Source organism: Giraffa tippelskirchi, chromosome 9 (genome assembly GCF_054371585.1).
Source record: "Giraffa tippelskirchi isolate mGirTip1 chromosome 9, T2T-mGirTip1v1.2.pri, whole genome shotgun sequence".
In the NCBI taxonomy this organism is placed as follows: domain Eukaryota; kingdom Metazoa; phylum Chordata; class Mammalia; order Artiodactyla; family Giraffidae; genus Giraffa; species Giraffa tippelskirchi.
This window is the reverse complement of record NC_137283.1, coordinates 51,482,165-51,497,569: the sequence shown is the minus strand read 5'-3', so window position 1 is coordinate 51,497,569 and position 15,405 is coordinate 51,482,165. Positions and strand designations below refer to the sequence as shown.

At 50.9% G+C, this 15,405-nt stretch overlaps 1 protein-coding gene and 1 long non-coding RNA gene across 15 annotated transcripts in view; both read right to left on the bottom strand.

Moving 5' to 3' along the window:
* Window positions 1-2,754: 2,754 nt before the first annotated feature.
* On the bottom strand, window positions 2,755-6,324 carry LOC145520170 (uncharacterized). The gene is made up of 2 exons (XR_014064279.1): window positions 5,566-6,324; window positions 2,755-4,658 (listed from the first exon to the last, which is right to left on the bottom strand). It is a non-coding gene; the product is annotated as an uncharacterized LOC145520170 (long non-coding RNA).
* A 1,247-nt stretch (window positions 6,325-7,571) lies between these two features.
* FYCO1 (FYVE and coiled-coil domain autophagy adaptor 1) overlaps window positions 7,572-15,405 on the bottom strand; it is a 268,566-nt gene continuing 260,732 nt past the window's right edge. For 11 of the 14 annotated variants that reach the window (XM_081525965.1, XM_081525962.1, XM_081525963.1 and 8 more), the window contains 2 exons: window positions 13,373-13,482; window positions 7,572-11,366 (listed from right to left, as the gene is read on the bottom strand). In XM_081525965.1, the coding sequence (XP_081382091.1) occupies window positions 11,291-11,366; window positions 13,373-13,482 (186 nt within the window). In that variant the 3' untranslated portion in view covers window positions 7,572-11,290. Of the gene's footprint in view, window positions 11,367-13,372; window positions 13,483-14,985; window positions 15,364-15,405 lie in introns of those variants that run through there. The other 3 variants (XM_081525972.1, XM_081525973.1, XM_081525971.1) reach the window with 1 other exon arrangement.

The window sequence follows — 15,405 nt, the reverse complement described above, 5'->3', positions numbered from 1 at the left end:
TTGGGCAAAGAGCACAGGGTACCCAGAGCTACAGAGTGTTCTGTGAGCATCCATCAGAGAACTCATCTCAGGAGGCTGGGAGCAAAGGCCTGCCTGATCTTAATTCAACCATCAGCAGACCGCTGTGCACACCAACGGCCTGCCAGGCCCCAAGGGTACCGGACAGACATGGGCTCTCCTGTTCTGGCTGTCATCTCCTGCTTGCTTGCTTTGTGCCAGGTAGGTAATACTGTATGTAACTCAACCATTTTACAGATGAAGGGGCTGAGCGCTTCAGAGATCAGGAACCCACCCAGCATCACACTGTAGCAACCGACAAGGCTAGGACATGATCCCAGGCATGTCTGGCACTCAATTCTTGGCTTTTGCCCACCATGCTGTCCCACCTTGCATGCGTGACACAGTCAGACAAATCAGCCACTGCTTTGAAGGGTAGACCAATAATGTGCCGAGTACCAGGCTGAGTACCAGGGGCTGCAAAGACGCATGGGCACAGACTGGGCCGGCACTGCTTTAGACACCACTGCGCACAAACTCTCAACAATGACACATGACAGCTAAGGCCCTGCTGAGCCCTCTGTCAAAAGTGGGCCACGGGACGATGACATCATTCTCACAGCCTCGAGAAGGTTCCCCCCTTCTCCCTCTCACAGGCTCCTCCCCAAACACGTGCAGTTGTGGAACCTCAAATTCTTCGTGCGGGAGCCACAGATTCTGCTGCAGGTCTGAGGATGCCCAGATCCAACGACTTTGCACCCAAGCCTGGCCAGAATCCTGGACACCCACCTGTCCTCCTCACCCCACGCTGTCCCCGCTGGTCTTCCTAGCTCCTTTCTCAGAAACAGTCCATCTGCCCACTGGACGCCACCTCAAAGTGCATCAATACCACAGGGAACAGAAGAAGCATCGTGTCAAGCCCTACTCAAACTCCTGACCCATAAAATCATGAGATACAATAAAATGGTTATTATTGTTTTCAGCCACTGAGTTTGGGGGTAATTTGTTACATAGCAGTTGATAAGCAGAATACCGAGGGGCCAACAATTTTGCCATTAGTCTTTCAAATCCAACACAATGACATGACCAATCTAGGTGAACCCCCAGGACCTCATGACACAGACCCAGTGTTACAGAAGAGGCTGGACAAGGCGTCAGACAGTTCACCCCACAATTCCCTCGGTGACTCTGGCTGGATCTCTCCCAGCCACAAGCTTCCTCCTCCACCTCCTTAGGTCTCTGCTTAAACACCACCTTCTCCTCCAGGCCGTCCCGGCCCATCCACAGTCCCCGTCCCTGAGCTGCTCTTCTCAGCACTTGGCACCACCTGATGCTTAATAAGTATAACCTCAGGGCAGGGACTGTTCTTCTTTTCTGTTCACTGCTATTTCCCAGGGAGAAGGCAATGGCACCCCACTCCAGTACTCTTGCCTGGAAAATCCCATGGACAGAGGAGCCTGGTAGGCTACAGTCCATGGGGTCGCTGAAGAGTCGGACATGACTGAGCGACTTCACTTTCACTTTTCCCTTTCATGCACTGGAGAAGGAAATGGCAACCCACTCCAGTATTCTTGCCTGGAGAATCCCAGGGACGGGGGAGCCTGGTGGGCTGCCGTCTATGGGGTCGCACAGAGTCGGACACGACTGAAGCGACTTAGCAGCAGCAGCAGCAGCAGCTATTTCCCAAGTGCCTACAACAGACCTCACACACAACAGACACTCAATAAATGTATGTTAAGTGAATCAACGGCCCCTCCAATTTCAAATATTTGGTTCTGGGAAGTGCACTTACTGTTGTGAAATCTTGTTATCTTGGGAAAATACAGAAATTGATAACGATATTTTACCAATCTCATTGAACAAAAACTGATGGAGCATTTTCTAGGTGTCAGGCACTGGGCTTAGGTGATGCTAAGGAAAAGCAGACACAGGCCCAGTGCCCACGAAGCTCACAGTTCACAGATGACAGATGCCAATCAGACTGTCATGAAGAGAGGGTTTCGAGATGCTAGTGAGTATGTTACAAGAGGCTCTGACCTACTGTGGGGATGAGAGGCAGGGAGGGTTTCCCTGAGGAAGCAGCATTAAGCTGAGAGCTGAAGGATGAGCAGGACTGAGCTATAGGAGGAAGGGGAGGGAGGGTGCACTGGGAAGAGAGGGTAACATGTGCAAAGGCTCTGTGGTGCCTGTGCCTCTGTGACACTGCCAGGCTAAGTGCCCCCACCACTGAGTTATTTCAGGTTATCACCATTCATGCTCTTTTCTTTTTTAAGATCTTTAAATATGAAAATTAAAAAAAAAACACATAGGGCTTCCCTGGTGGCTCAGCAGTAAAGAACCCTCCTGCCAAGGCAGGGGACATGGATTCAATCCCTGATCCCAGAAGATCCCACATGCCTTGGAGCAACTAAACCGGTGCACCACAACTACTAAGGCTGTGGTCTAGGTAGGGCCTGGGAACATCAACGACTGAGCCTGTGTGCCCTAGAGCGTGCGCTCTACAAAAGAAGCCACTGCAATGAGAAGCCCGTGCACTGCAACTAGAGAGTAGCCCAGGCACCAACAAAGACTCAACACAGTCAAAAAATAAATGAATAAAATTATATAAACAAACACTTACATAAACATGGCGAGAACAGCATAACGAACCTCCTCATACCCATCACTCAGCTCCAACAGTGATCAACACTCTCTGCATTCTTATCCCACCCACAGCACCCACTTTCTTTTCTTCTTTCTTTCCCTTTCTCTTCACTCTTTGCTTCATTTGCCTCCCCTCCTTCATTTGCTCCTCCCTTCCCTCTTTTCTTCCTTCACTCTTACCTTTCTCCATTAGCTCCTCCCTTTGCTACGGTATTTTAAAGCAAATCCAAGACATCATATACTTCCTCTCAAAAATCATGCTCTTGGGGCTTCCCTGGTGGTCCAGTGGTTACGAATCCACCTGGCAATGCAGGGGACATGGGTTCCATCCCTGGTCTGGGACGATCCCATGGGCTGTGGGGCAAGAAACCCTGGCTGCCGCAGCTACTGAAGGTTGAGTGCCTAGAGTCTCTGCTCTGCAACTAGAGAAAGCCTGTGTGCAGCAACAAAGATCCAGCACAGCCAAAGATAAATAAAAATAATAATAAAATCATGCTCTTACCCTTGCAAAGCTCCAGATATAAATGAGTGAATACTGGATGGAAACTTCCTGTTTGGCTGGGCCACCTCTTACCAAAGGGACCAAGGGATGTATAAAGCTAGTTGGGAATGAAGGAGAAGACGCTAAAAGGTCTCACACTGTGGGTGACACTTTCTCAGTGAGACTAACAATCTAGGGAACTCAGAATATTCTGGTAAGGCTAACAAAGGCAGAGTGAGACCCAGCACTTTCACTTGTTCAATTTTTGGAATCCAGAAAACCTGTAAGAGCCAGAAGAAATCGGATCCACTGAGACGGTGTAGGACCATGAGCTGCAATTTTCGGGACATAACTGATAAACCTCTTGTATGGAGGATGATACATAGTAAGGGTTTACAGGCCAAGGGCTGCCACAGCATAGCCTGGTTTATGGAAGGTGGTTTTTGTTTAATCATTAGAGAAGCTATTTTCCAGTGAAATGAGAATGGTTTAGAGAAAACTACTCCCACAGCCATCTCAGCCTTGCAGTAACATGTTCTCCAAATGGTTCAGACTTACCAGCTTCCCTGGGCCTTCGGTTTCCTCATCTGTAAAAGCTGGCTGACTTATAGCAAGAGCCTATTAAATTACTTATGCTGCTATTAATTATATGTTATAAATAATAAACCAGTGCTGCAATGAGCCGATCTCCTCTTCTTTTCCATGAAGACCTGCCAGAACCCAAATGTCCTTAACCTTTTTTCCCTTATATACCCCTTTGACAATCTGGCTTCAGCCTTCTCAGACAATTCAGACAATTCAGCCTTCTCATGTTTTAAAATGAATAAATACATACAATTACAAGGGAAACCAATTACACTGAAGCATAATTCTCTAACTATTAAAATAAATTTGTGAACTAGTAATACACATCTCTTCATGAACACAGTTAAAAAAAATCTACAACAGGTCTAACAACAACCTTCATTTCATAGTGAAGATGAGCATAAATGATATTTAAAGGGTCTGCAACAACTTTCAAGTAACAAGAAAATATCTGTCATTTCCAGCAGTGGCAGAGGCACGGGTCTTGCTAATGCATACTCATGTGGCATGTAGTCTATATTTGTAATTGAAGAAAGATCTAAATTTTAGCTAGATAGTAGAGGAAAGGTATCGTTTTCCCAAGTTCACAGACCTTCTGAATTCTGTGTAAGGACCAGTTTAGGAATCCCTATTTAACCCAGACCCTTTGATACCAAACTCATATTTCTCCCTATAAATCTTAAATTGTGGACACATACGGAACTACTTCAGGTTTGGGGAAGGGAATGTTTTTCCATTTACAAATGATCGGTTGGGTAACATGTCCCTTGAATAAAAACATAAGCCATAAAAAAATTATGGTTGTAAAAACATTTTACCTGCAGGATAGTTTCATACCAGGTGGTTCAGTTGGAAATATCTTCCTCTCTACGAATGACATTTCCATCACTGCATCCCAGTGCTTGGACCAACGAGCTGAGGGAGAGGTCCTGGCTCCAAGAATTGAGAGTCACTGGCAGAGTTGAATTAGGAGACAGATCCATTAGCTGATTTTACCCCTTTCCTCAAGTTCTAACCAAAATAGTGACAGAGCAGTGATCATCAAGGACTTTCTGGCATGGTCCATGGATCACTTCCACCAATATCATCATCTGGCAGACTTGTGAATGAACTGGACCCAATGAATCAGAGTAGACATGCGGCGTGCCCATGACTTTGTATTTTAACGTGCCACCAGGTAACCCAAAAAGAGGACTTTCTTCCAAGAAACTCTCTGCTACTTGCTTTGTATTTACTGACACTTAATAAATGAACAGTTTGACTCTGGAGCAAAATTGAGCCCTGGGTGAGTCTTGGGCTCTTCCTGGTAACACCTGAACCCTTGATAACCAAGGAGCCCGTGCACCTGATCTGGGCCTAATGTGTCCCTGTCCCTCTTCCACAGGTTCATCTTGGGGGCATGAATGTGTGGTCCTCTCTGAGAACACCCAACAGGTCTGTGAGGGCCCTTGCTGGTGCAGAAGGGCTGTCTTTATAAAGACCTCTGTTTTCACACATAGACCCTGTCTGTCGTGCAAAGGCCACTTGAGGGCTGATGCTGTGGCTGCTTTGTGAAAGCACGTGGGGCCTTGAAGTCAGCCTCAAAGTCGGAGGCACAAACTGGATTCTTCTCTCCAGGTCTGCAGTCACTGCCTTTGGTGTCTGTTCGGAAAACCTGCCATTCCCCCACCGCTCCTTCCCTCCCACGAGAAAGGTGGCTTCTGCTAACCTGGCCTGAGGTGTGGCCCCGGGGAAGGCCCTTCCTGCTGCTGACCCTCCTTTCTTACCCCTCCTTTGCTCTGCTATCCTTTGGGCCTCCTCCACCCCCAACCCGCTTCCCTTTCTCATTGCCAAGGAGAAGACGCGCCTGCCCCACTGACCTGGCAGACGGATGGGTGACCTCCCAGAAAAGGTGTCCTTCTCTCCTCAGGGCTCAGTGGGAGGTCTCCCTGAAATCGTCTTTCCCTGGAGGATCCTGCGCAGCCACAGGCCCGAAGCCAAAGGCGCTCTGGAAATGAGGCCTTCCCTGGGGAAGGAACTCATGCACCTCAGGTTTGGAGAGGCCTGGCTCCCTTTGTTCATTTTGGAGCTAAGATAACTCATTCCAGGCTTCCGATGGGGCTGCCAAGTGTGCGATAACCTCAGCACGAACCTGCTAGAAGGGCTGAGGAAACCACACCAGCCTCCAGCCTCCCCCCGGAGCTTGAGGGATGGGGGAGGGATGAGGGGACACACATCAAAGACCAGAGATTGGTGATCACACTTCGGCTCGGCTTTACGATCTTTCTTCAGAAACCCAGCGGGTGTGGGAAAAGTAAAAGGCTGACCTTTCTTTCAACCCTAACCCACTTTGAACGGCTTTCACAATAGCTCTGCTCTCCCCTGGGTTTTGATGGCTTCAGCTTTAACCGCTCTCTCAATAAAAGTCCGTTTTCTCATTTCAGGCGACAGGTTTCACCATCTATTTGCTTTGCAGATGTGTGTGTGGGCGGCGGGCTCCACTCGCCAGATTTTTCCCACGCATCTTCAAACCGAGAGGGCTGACCCTGGCTTTAGTGCCCTTTTGAGTCACCCGGGGAATCGCTACATCCTCTGGGTGGAAGAGGCACCGCAGGGAGTGGCGCGCGTCTACGGACACCGAGAAGGGACAGAATTCCCGGAATCGCGTGGGGGCTTGGAAACCAGGAGCAGAGGTTTGGTTTGCTCACCTTAGGGCAGCTCAGCAGGTGGGGAGAGGTGCACCAGGACTGTGGCACGGAGGCCCCGGATCCCAGCCCAGATAGAGCAGCCTGTATCTGTGCGTCCCGGTCCGTTCTCCTAGGCTCAGTCTACGTGGCCTCTCTGCAGGGCCTTTCCTATGAACACAGAATTCCTTCTGCTGTGCCGTTTCAGGCACGTGGATAGAGCACTCTTCCATCACTGGACAGGAGAAGCTTGAGGGCACAGGAGGTTACACGTATTTGATCCAGTAACCAGCTCACCTCCATCCTCCCCAAATCGCCCCTGTGGGTTTGACCTTTGTCCCTCTCTACCATGGGGGTTTTGGGAGTTGGCCTCTAGCCAAGTTGGCCAGTGGGATTGTTGATGGCCTAGGGCCGACCATGGTGCCCAGTGTCCTAGCTGGTTCAGAGGCTGGTGAGCACCGTGCTCTGTGCTCGATGCTGCGGGGTGAGGCAGAAGAGGGAGAGGAGGATGAAAGAAACAGGGTCCTGGACCTGCAGGCAACGATACACTTACGGAAAGTGTAACCTATTCCTGAGTAACTGATGAAAGAAGAGGCCACAGGAGAATCCGAGGCAGGGGGAAGGCTGAAAGAAGGGAAGTGGAGGGAAGGAGGGCTGGGAAGACCCTGTGGGGCACAGGGCGCCCCAGAGGTGAGTGCGGATGGACTGCCTGGCCCAAGCTCAGTCTGCCCAGGCAAGGAGTGACTGGGACACAGCCCTCGGGGCCCATGTCCAGGGTCTTCGCTGCCCCTCTCTGCTGCCTCCTCTAGCAGCTCTGCCTAGATTTGGATCCAGCTTGACTAACCGTGGTTTTAGGCCGCCCGTGACCTCCTCCCCGACTCCATCATTTTGGTAAATCAGGCTGCTCTTTGTGGACCAGGGGAGGGCTGGGGAATTTTGCTGAATGCAGAAGCTCTTCTGGTAGAGGGCGGTGGGTTGGTGCACTGCATTGGTTGAGGCAGGTCTGAACTCAGACCTCAGCGCAGATTGCGGGTCTGGACACCAGGCCAATTTGGCAACCTCTTAGAACAGCTGCTTTTTTTTCTTTTCCCCTTTTGAAAAGTCACAGGACTTGACATGGCCCAATAGCTCTGCCCCAGCTCTGCTGCGTGCAACTTCATCTCTCGCCTTATGTCTCAATGGAATGACAGGTGACACCACTCTCAATGTCATAGTGTTTATTTAAATCCTGAGATTAAAAATAAGACATTCCCAAATGGTGCAGCAGATGCTATATGGACTATGTTTTGGGATACAAAAGTTCCTCACCCCCACTGGGCAGGTGGAGAGTTGGCATTTGATGTGCTTCTGGTAATTCTTTGGCAGATAAAAAAAGAGATGGGTTCCAGACCCACTACCCCATAAGGCTGTGAGCATGGAGGATTGGTCAATTAAAGTGCAATTCCGATTTGGAAGCCACCCAACTGAGGCTTCGCTGTTGCTCTGCAGCCATTGGGGGCAGGACAGGAGCATCTCTGGACAGCCCTTGTCCTCAGGTCCTGAGGAAGTCTTTTTATCAGAAATGCCTCCCCAAATTTAAAGATGCACTGTGTTATTTTGAAAAAGTGCTTAAGAAAGAAAAGGCATTATTAACTCAGTCTTTGTTTCCTTGGAAGCACCACAACAGAGAAAAACTCACCCAGGGTTCCACTGAAAAGAACCTTTTGGGTAAGTGTTTTGTAAACGTAGATGGCTGACTCCACATTCTCTGTGCCGGGTGACCCTTGGTTCTGAGCATCGCACAAGGCAGCTCTGCTCTCATTCTCAACACCTCTGAGCTGAGGTTGCGATTCTCCAAGGTGGAGTCACCAAGGTGGGCTTCTAAAACTCCTATAAAAGCGTATGGGGGACAGCTAACCAGAATGATAAAACACAGACTCTGAGATTTCATCCCCAAATGGGGATTTCTTTTCAGATGAGTCTGGAATGGCTTCACCACCGAAGGCGAGTGACAACCGAAAATAATTCAAAAAAACCCATCTCCTTTATCTCTGAATTATCTAGTGTGGCTGTGCAATCGTACTTTTCAGACCCTATGTAGTGTTTCAGTTCCAGATTCCTATTTGAGAATTTCCTTGCCTGCTCTTGACCAGTGGGCGTGGAGTAGGTGGGCTCCAGCCAGAACTGCTCTGCAGGGGCTACGCTTTCTCCCAAACACACTTGCTGGCAGTGGATGAGGGTGCCTGACAGAGGCTGTGTTCCCCGGCGAGGGTGATCAGTGGCTTCCAAGGCAGTGGTGAGCAAGGCGGCTGGTATCAATACTAAACAGCAACAGTTATTCAGAGAGCTCGGCCAGCCCCTAAAGGGGCTGCTGGGGGGTTTTTCTTTTTTTTTTTAAGATAGTGATCTGGGATCCCAAGAATGTTTCCTACGTGTTGACTTTTAGTGTTAATTCAGTCTACTGGCTGGGGCCACCACTTTCAATAGCTGTTTTTCATTATCGTTTACATTAAAAAGAATACCTCAACCCCCAAACTTCAGTAAAGTTGGGAACTTGTTTAAAATAAGAAAGCAGTTGATACAAGCCATACTTAAATATGCCAAGATGTCCTCTAGCTGCACAGCAAACCCGAGCTCCCACAGCAAAGTAACGAAGAACAAGAGTCCATTCAGCACAAAAAAATAATTATGCTGCCGAGGCAGGGTGGGACCGCAGTGGGCAGGTGAAGGAAGGCCTTTTTGCACCACTGCCGTCACTGTCTGCAGTGCTGGGACGAGGGGCCCACGAGCTCCTGCAGCGGTGGCTCTGGGTTGGCGTCACAAGAGCCACGGGATTTTTTTAAGCTGGAGTTGGTCCCCTGCCAGGTCAAGTAACAGAGGTTCAGGACAAGCCTCAGATGGAATGTCTTAGGCCTTCCACAGGAAACACATCAGTTACTCAGGAAATGCTGATTCGAGCTGCAGGTGACGGTGGTGACATGAGCAGAGGGCCGTCCACTTGGCCATGTTTCCAGGGTATCCTGGGAAAGCTGAGCACTCAAACCAAGATTCCAGATGCTTTGGGGTCTTTTGTTTCTCTCAAGTGGTGATCCAGCTACATCTGATTATCCTTTTCAAGAGGGAGATGGATTTAAAGGCAGGGTAATTTGCTTTCAAGCAGTGCGGCACCCTGTAAGGACAAGTAGGCGTCTAGGAAGTCTCTGGGGGCCTGGCCATTTCTGTTTTGGTGCTAAGCACCGTCAGGACCTTGCTCAATGAGATGCTAGAGACTCCTGGCTTTCTGCCACAGGCGGCTGCTACCAGGAAAGAGAGCACGAGAGGGCCAGCTCTTTTCTGGAAGGTTCTGTTCACCATGTCTCAAGCCCCACTTAAAGTGCCTGGAAGTGCCTATGTCTCCTGTTTAAATGGAAGTTCTGAGTCTACCGCCAAAGTCATTTCCTTCTACCTCTGCTGGCGCCTGGGGGGTATGGGGTCTGAACTGAACTTGGCCAAAGATTCCTGACCCATTCACCAGTTCTCAAAACTAGTCAGACCAGGCTCGTGAACGACGAGATGAAGCTTTGACGTGGTGTGACTCGGCTTAGTCACCGGGCTAGCTGAAGGGCTGGTGGGGCACTCGGACCTGCAGTCGCCCTGCCAGATACCCTCTCCCCCATCCCCAGCCAAGGTGAGCTGCTTGGTCAGATCTCTGCTCACTGCGGAAGGACCTGGGTCCTGACTGCCCTGTGAACAGGGCACAGAGAGGCCATCAAATGTGAGCTCTCTGTGGTGGGAGAAAAGGGCCATGGAGAACAGGAAGATTATTTGCTTCTTGTCCCGGAAAAGGACAGAGGATTCATTTGCTCCCAGGTGTCAGGTGCAGGCTGAGCAGCAGGAAGTGGGCAAAAGGGGTGCGGGGAATCTAGGCAGGTGGGGAGGAGGGACCGAGAGGTGAGCAAAGAGCTGATTCATGAATTATGCCCGATTACACTTGAGTTAGCAAAGACTTCTCTTAAGAAGCCCCCGAGTTTTAAAAGTGGTTCCTACCCTGAATATGATCATTAGTAAATGTTATCTGCAGAAGCTCTTATTAATATAAACAAAGACAGGCTGAGGAGTGAGCTCCACAGGCTGATGCGTCCAGCCTTTTGGTCACGGCGTGGACGCTACTCAACATCTGGGCTCTGGCCATCTGGACGTAGATTGCACTGCAGGCCCTCAGTAGGTGGGTTCCGTTTCCTGGATTAGCTTCACTTCTGAGTCTTAGGGTGGTATTTTGAGCTGCTGAGAGGCCCAGCTGAGTGGAGGGCTTTGCCCCAGGATAGACTCGCCCAGACAGAAGGGCCAGGAGAAAAGTGCAGCTGGTGGCCCCTCTGAGGAGCCCTGCACTCCCCGGGCAGGCGGGGACAGGAGCATGATGGAGGAAGCTGGATGGGATCTCAGGCGGGCCCCTAGGTGCCCTGACGTCCTTTCCCAGGCAGGACCTGAGGGCCCCACAGGGTCTGGCCAGGCCTTCCAGCTCCGGGTCACCCGTGATGCCTGGCTGGGCACTGGGGGGCTGTGTCTCTCCACGGGCGGAAGTCAGGACCCCTCTGTCCTGGGAAACTCTTCACAGGAGGCCTGGAGCCAACTGCGCCCCCCTGGAGAGGCCAGTGGTCTGCTGAGTGTTTAAACCTTTGGCATAGTGTCCCTCTGGGTGTGAGGACAATGGAAACATCACTTGAGCCCTTACGAGCCAAGGGGCTAAGAGTGATGTGCACAGCGCTGAGTACACAGCGCTCAGAGCAACGTGGCTCTGATGAGCAGCCAAGGGCCCGTCTCCTAAAGTTGCATAGTGGATACTGATAGCTTTAGAGCAGCTATTTTTTGTTTTCTGGTTTTTTTAGGTGCTTTACGTGACAAGTGAGGAGGTGTAGTGTTTCCTGTGGGTAATGTGAAACTGGTAAAATCCAGGTACTGGAGGTTACGGGAAATCACTTCCATCGTAGATCACAGGCCGGTCAATAGACAAGTGATAAAAGACTTTCTTAGAGACGAATCTGAGGAGACAAATGGGGAAGGAGGGGTTATTCTGAGGGCTGAAAGCAGCTGCAGTGACCTAGCTGGGGTGGGTGCTGGCTGGCACAGGAAGCCTTGGTGCAAAGACCTCTGTTCTGAGCCTGGGGTCCCTCACAGACTGCGTGGACTCTTCTGGGCCCCCTCACCCCCATTTCCTGTCTCTCTAGCAGAGACATTTTCCTGCAAAGTGTCAGGATCTTAGGACACCTCCGCGGACTATCCTGGGGCTTGGGTGCAGAAATACCCATTCAGTCCCATGCTGTGAAGCACCCCTCCTTGCCTTGCTGCTCTGAAGGGGCCCTGGGGTGGGGGGTGTCTCAGGGGTCTCGGGGATCTGGGCTGCCCTGGGAAGGTGGGTGGAGCAGGCGTAGAGGGGACACACATAGTGGAGGCGAGCCTGGATCTCATTCTGACTGGACATCTAGATCTCTTCCGCTGTCCTGCTTTGACAGCCTTGACTAGGCCCTGAGATGGCATCAGCGGTGAGGGCCGCAGTGTGTCGCAGCACCACAGCCGCTCCTAAGGCCAACTGCAAAGCTGGTCTGGGGCTACCTCTGCAGCTATTAAGTAGCCTCTCCATCAACCTGTGGTGGGGCTCAGGGAGGTAGTAAAAATGCTGGCTGCCACTGCAGAGGAAACTGGGCTTCCACTAAAACCCAGAGGGGAGAGTAGACCCTGTGCAGGGCTGGCCTCCACCCAGTCTCCTAACCGGTGCCCTGAGGGGCTGAGGCCCACACCCGGTCTGACCAGCTTTCCGGACATGCAGAGCCCATACCCAAGAATCCTGCTAACACAGGGTGTGTCCATGTTCCTGGGGGTGGTGGGGGGAGGGGGGAGGGAGGGGAAGGGGAAAGCTGGGAAGCCCATTCCTCCAAGCTCTCCCTTGGTAGATGCCCACGGCCACACACCCTGGGAGTTCAAGGCCCTGAGGTGGTGAGAGGATGGCACTCCAGCTTTTCACCTACTTAATAGCTATTAAGTTACTCTGCTTAAAACCAAGTGGGCTGGCAAGGGCGCCCACAGGGAGGGATGTGGTCACTAGCTCAGGGCCCTGCTCAGAAAGGATGTGGCTGGATGCTGATCAGACAGGTCTTATGAATGAATTGAGCCCCTATTAAGGGCTTACACTGAAGCCAGAAGACAGAAGAGGGACAGGTGCCCAGCAGCCTTCACCGTGCCAGTCGCACATCTCCATGAAGTAGACCCCTGGCTCGAGGCAGATGCTCAACCAACATCGGTCCACTGTCCTACTTCCTTTCTTGGCCACCCCTCCAGCCTCATCTCCCTACACCCCCATCCTCCTGACCCCTTAACCCTGCACTCACTCCTGGACCTGCATCTGGAGCTCTGAAGTCGTGCTCCCCAGAGATGGTACCTGCAGCTCCACTCCCTGGACAAGGGGGCCCAGGGCCTCGCCTCACAGCTCCAGTCCTGATTAGCTCTGAGCCTTCATTACTTCACTTCTCTCTCATCCATCCAACCATCTGTTCACCCATCTGCCCAATTCTTCCACTGCATTTGCTGAGTTCTTCTCTGGCCTGGGCAGTGGGCAGTGGGATGGCAGAAGCAGAAAAGCATCCTGGGCAAGAGCCTAGGGCCTCGAGCCGGGCCACCTGGGTTCAAATCCAGCTCCACCACCAGCTGTGTGATTGGGAGTGTCCCTCTTCTAGGTCCTCAGTCCCTTAGCAGTAACACAAGGAGAAAGACAGTCCCTACTGCACGGGGCTGCTGTGGGGCTGAAGGGAGTAGTATTAATAAGAGCAGAGGGCGGAGAACACACTTGACTCGTGGTGAGACTCTATAAGTATCAGGCTGTGGGTTACACACTCTCTAATGGACACTGGAACACCAGAGTATAGGTCTAAAATTAAAGAACCACTGATAATCAGGAACTGATAATTAAACAACTGCTTTTAAACATCCATCTCTGTCCTTGAGGCAGGGTGCCGGGTGGGTTCATCAGACGCTGACCGAGGAGGCAGCCTACCTGGAAAAAGTGTTGTCAAAGATGAGCAGGTAGATGCCTGGTGTGCGGACCTTGAGCTGGCCCTGGATGTTCTCCTTGTGGGAATTGCATCGGGTGGTGGGAATGAGCACCTGGGAGGGGAAGCAGATGGGAAAAGTATCACAGAAGCTGAGAGGGTAGCACAGAGCCTCTGGGAAGATTCTTTATTTGGGGGAAGGAAACTGATGCCCAGGGAGGCTGAATGCCTCGTCTGACGTCACAGCTGAGCCGCATCAGCCCCCACTTCCAGGGGGTGTCCTTCCACATGCCCTGAGTTTGTCAATAACTTACAGTGGCGGGGGGAACGGCTGAGGACATGAGTTTCACCCAGAATCATGATGGGTCAGCATCCTAAAAGAATGGTCCCCCCAGCCTCCTCTGACCATGGCCAGTGAGTGCCAGAATGCTCTACCGTCCAGAGAAGCAGCTTCTTCCTGGCTTCGGGAGGCAGAGCCTTACTCCAGGTGAAATCCTGCCTGGTCCTTTCCTGTTGATGCTAGTGCTGCTGCCCTTGAGGGTGTCAGAGGACGGGCCAAGCCCTCCACTCACGTCTCTCAGGCACTCTGTGAAGCTTCTGGGTCTACTTTCCTCCAGGCCAATGGCCCCTGGCTCCGCCCATGGCTTCTCACCTGGCTCCAGTCAGTCCCAGAGCCCTTTCATCTTTCCAGGTCTCCAGCTTCCTATCTCCTCTGAGAATGAGAAATTAATCCCAGGAGACATTTATTTCCTGAGGACACTGTTCTCAGGGCCTCACTGTCAGAGGCCAAGTCTGAGCAAATGGTGTGAGCTGGCCAGGGCCAGGGCTGGGGTCCTGGGATGGCCAACCTCTTCCCCATGGGCAGAGTCTTCAATCTGCTGGCCAGGTAAGATACTTTAAAACTGAAGATATAATAAGAAGTAACACAGAGCCAGCCAAAATTAAAAACATTGTTGGGAGGGGTTCCCTGCTGGTCCAGTGGTTAAGTATCCATCTGCCAATGCACGGGACACGGGTTTGTTCCCTGGTCTGGGAAGATCCCACATGCTGAGGAGCAACTAGGCCCTCAAGGCACAACTACTGAGCCCACAGGCTGCAACTACTGAAGCCTGCACACCTAGAGCCCGTGCTCCACAAGAGAAGCCACCGCAGTGAGAAGCCTGAGCACAACAAACAGGAGCCCCCACTTGCTGCAACTAGAGAAGACCTACATGTGAACATTTTCAACCTGTATAAAATGACTGAATCCAAAACACAAAGATGTGATTACTTTTTCACCTCAAAGTTGAACATAGTTGCCTATTTCTTGAAACTCTACATAGTGGTCACAAAGTTCCCAAAGTGGAGTAAGTTCCCACAAAAAGCTCTGCTCTTAAGGATCTTGTGGTTTAATGGTGATAACAGATAAGAACATTCAATTATGCTGGGTGAGACTGTCATAATAGGTGTACTAGGGAGGGGTGCCTATCCCAGCCTCTCGGTGGGTGGGAGGAGAGGCAGAATCAGGGAAGACTTCCTGGAAGAGGCAACACTGAGCTAGGACAATTAAGTTAGTACAGTCCATGGGGCCTCAAAGAGTCAGACACGACTGAACACACACACTTCTAACTTATTTGTATCTTTACATTTAAATTTTATTGCTTGTAGGCATGATGGGGTTGGGACTTGCTTTTATCCAACTTGACAATTCCTGCCTTTCAATTGGGATGTTTACCCAACTTACATTTAATGCGATTGTCAATAAGGTTGGGCTTGAGTCTCTCATCTTATTGTTTTTTATTTGTTCCATTTGCTTGTTCTCTTTTCCTCCCAAAGCAGTAAGCTAGGGCAATTTCAGGGCTCACCTTTTCCTCTCAAAGATCACTGTCCATCATCGCCTACTGTACAATGACTTGAAAACTGTTGCTTCTCATATTTTGTCTGTTTTGGTTGTTTCTTGGGAGGGTAAATCTTAGCCATTCTCCCATGCTTTTGAAGTTGTCCCCCCTGCCTGGAGCTGCCAGCGAATAAAAATAAATAAGTAAGAGGGTCAGGTTGG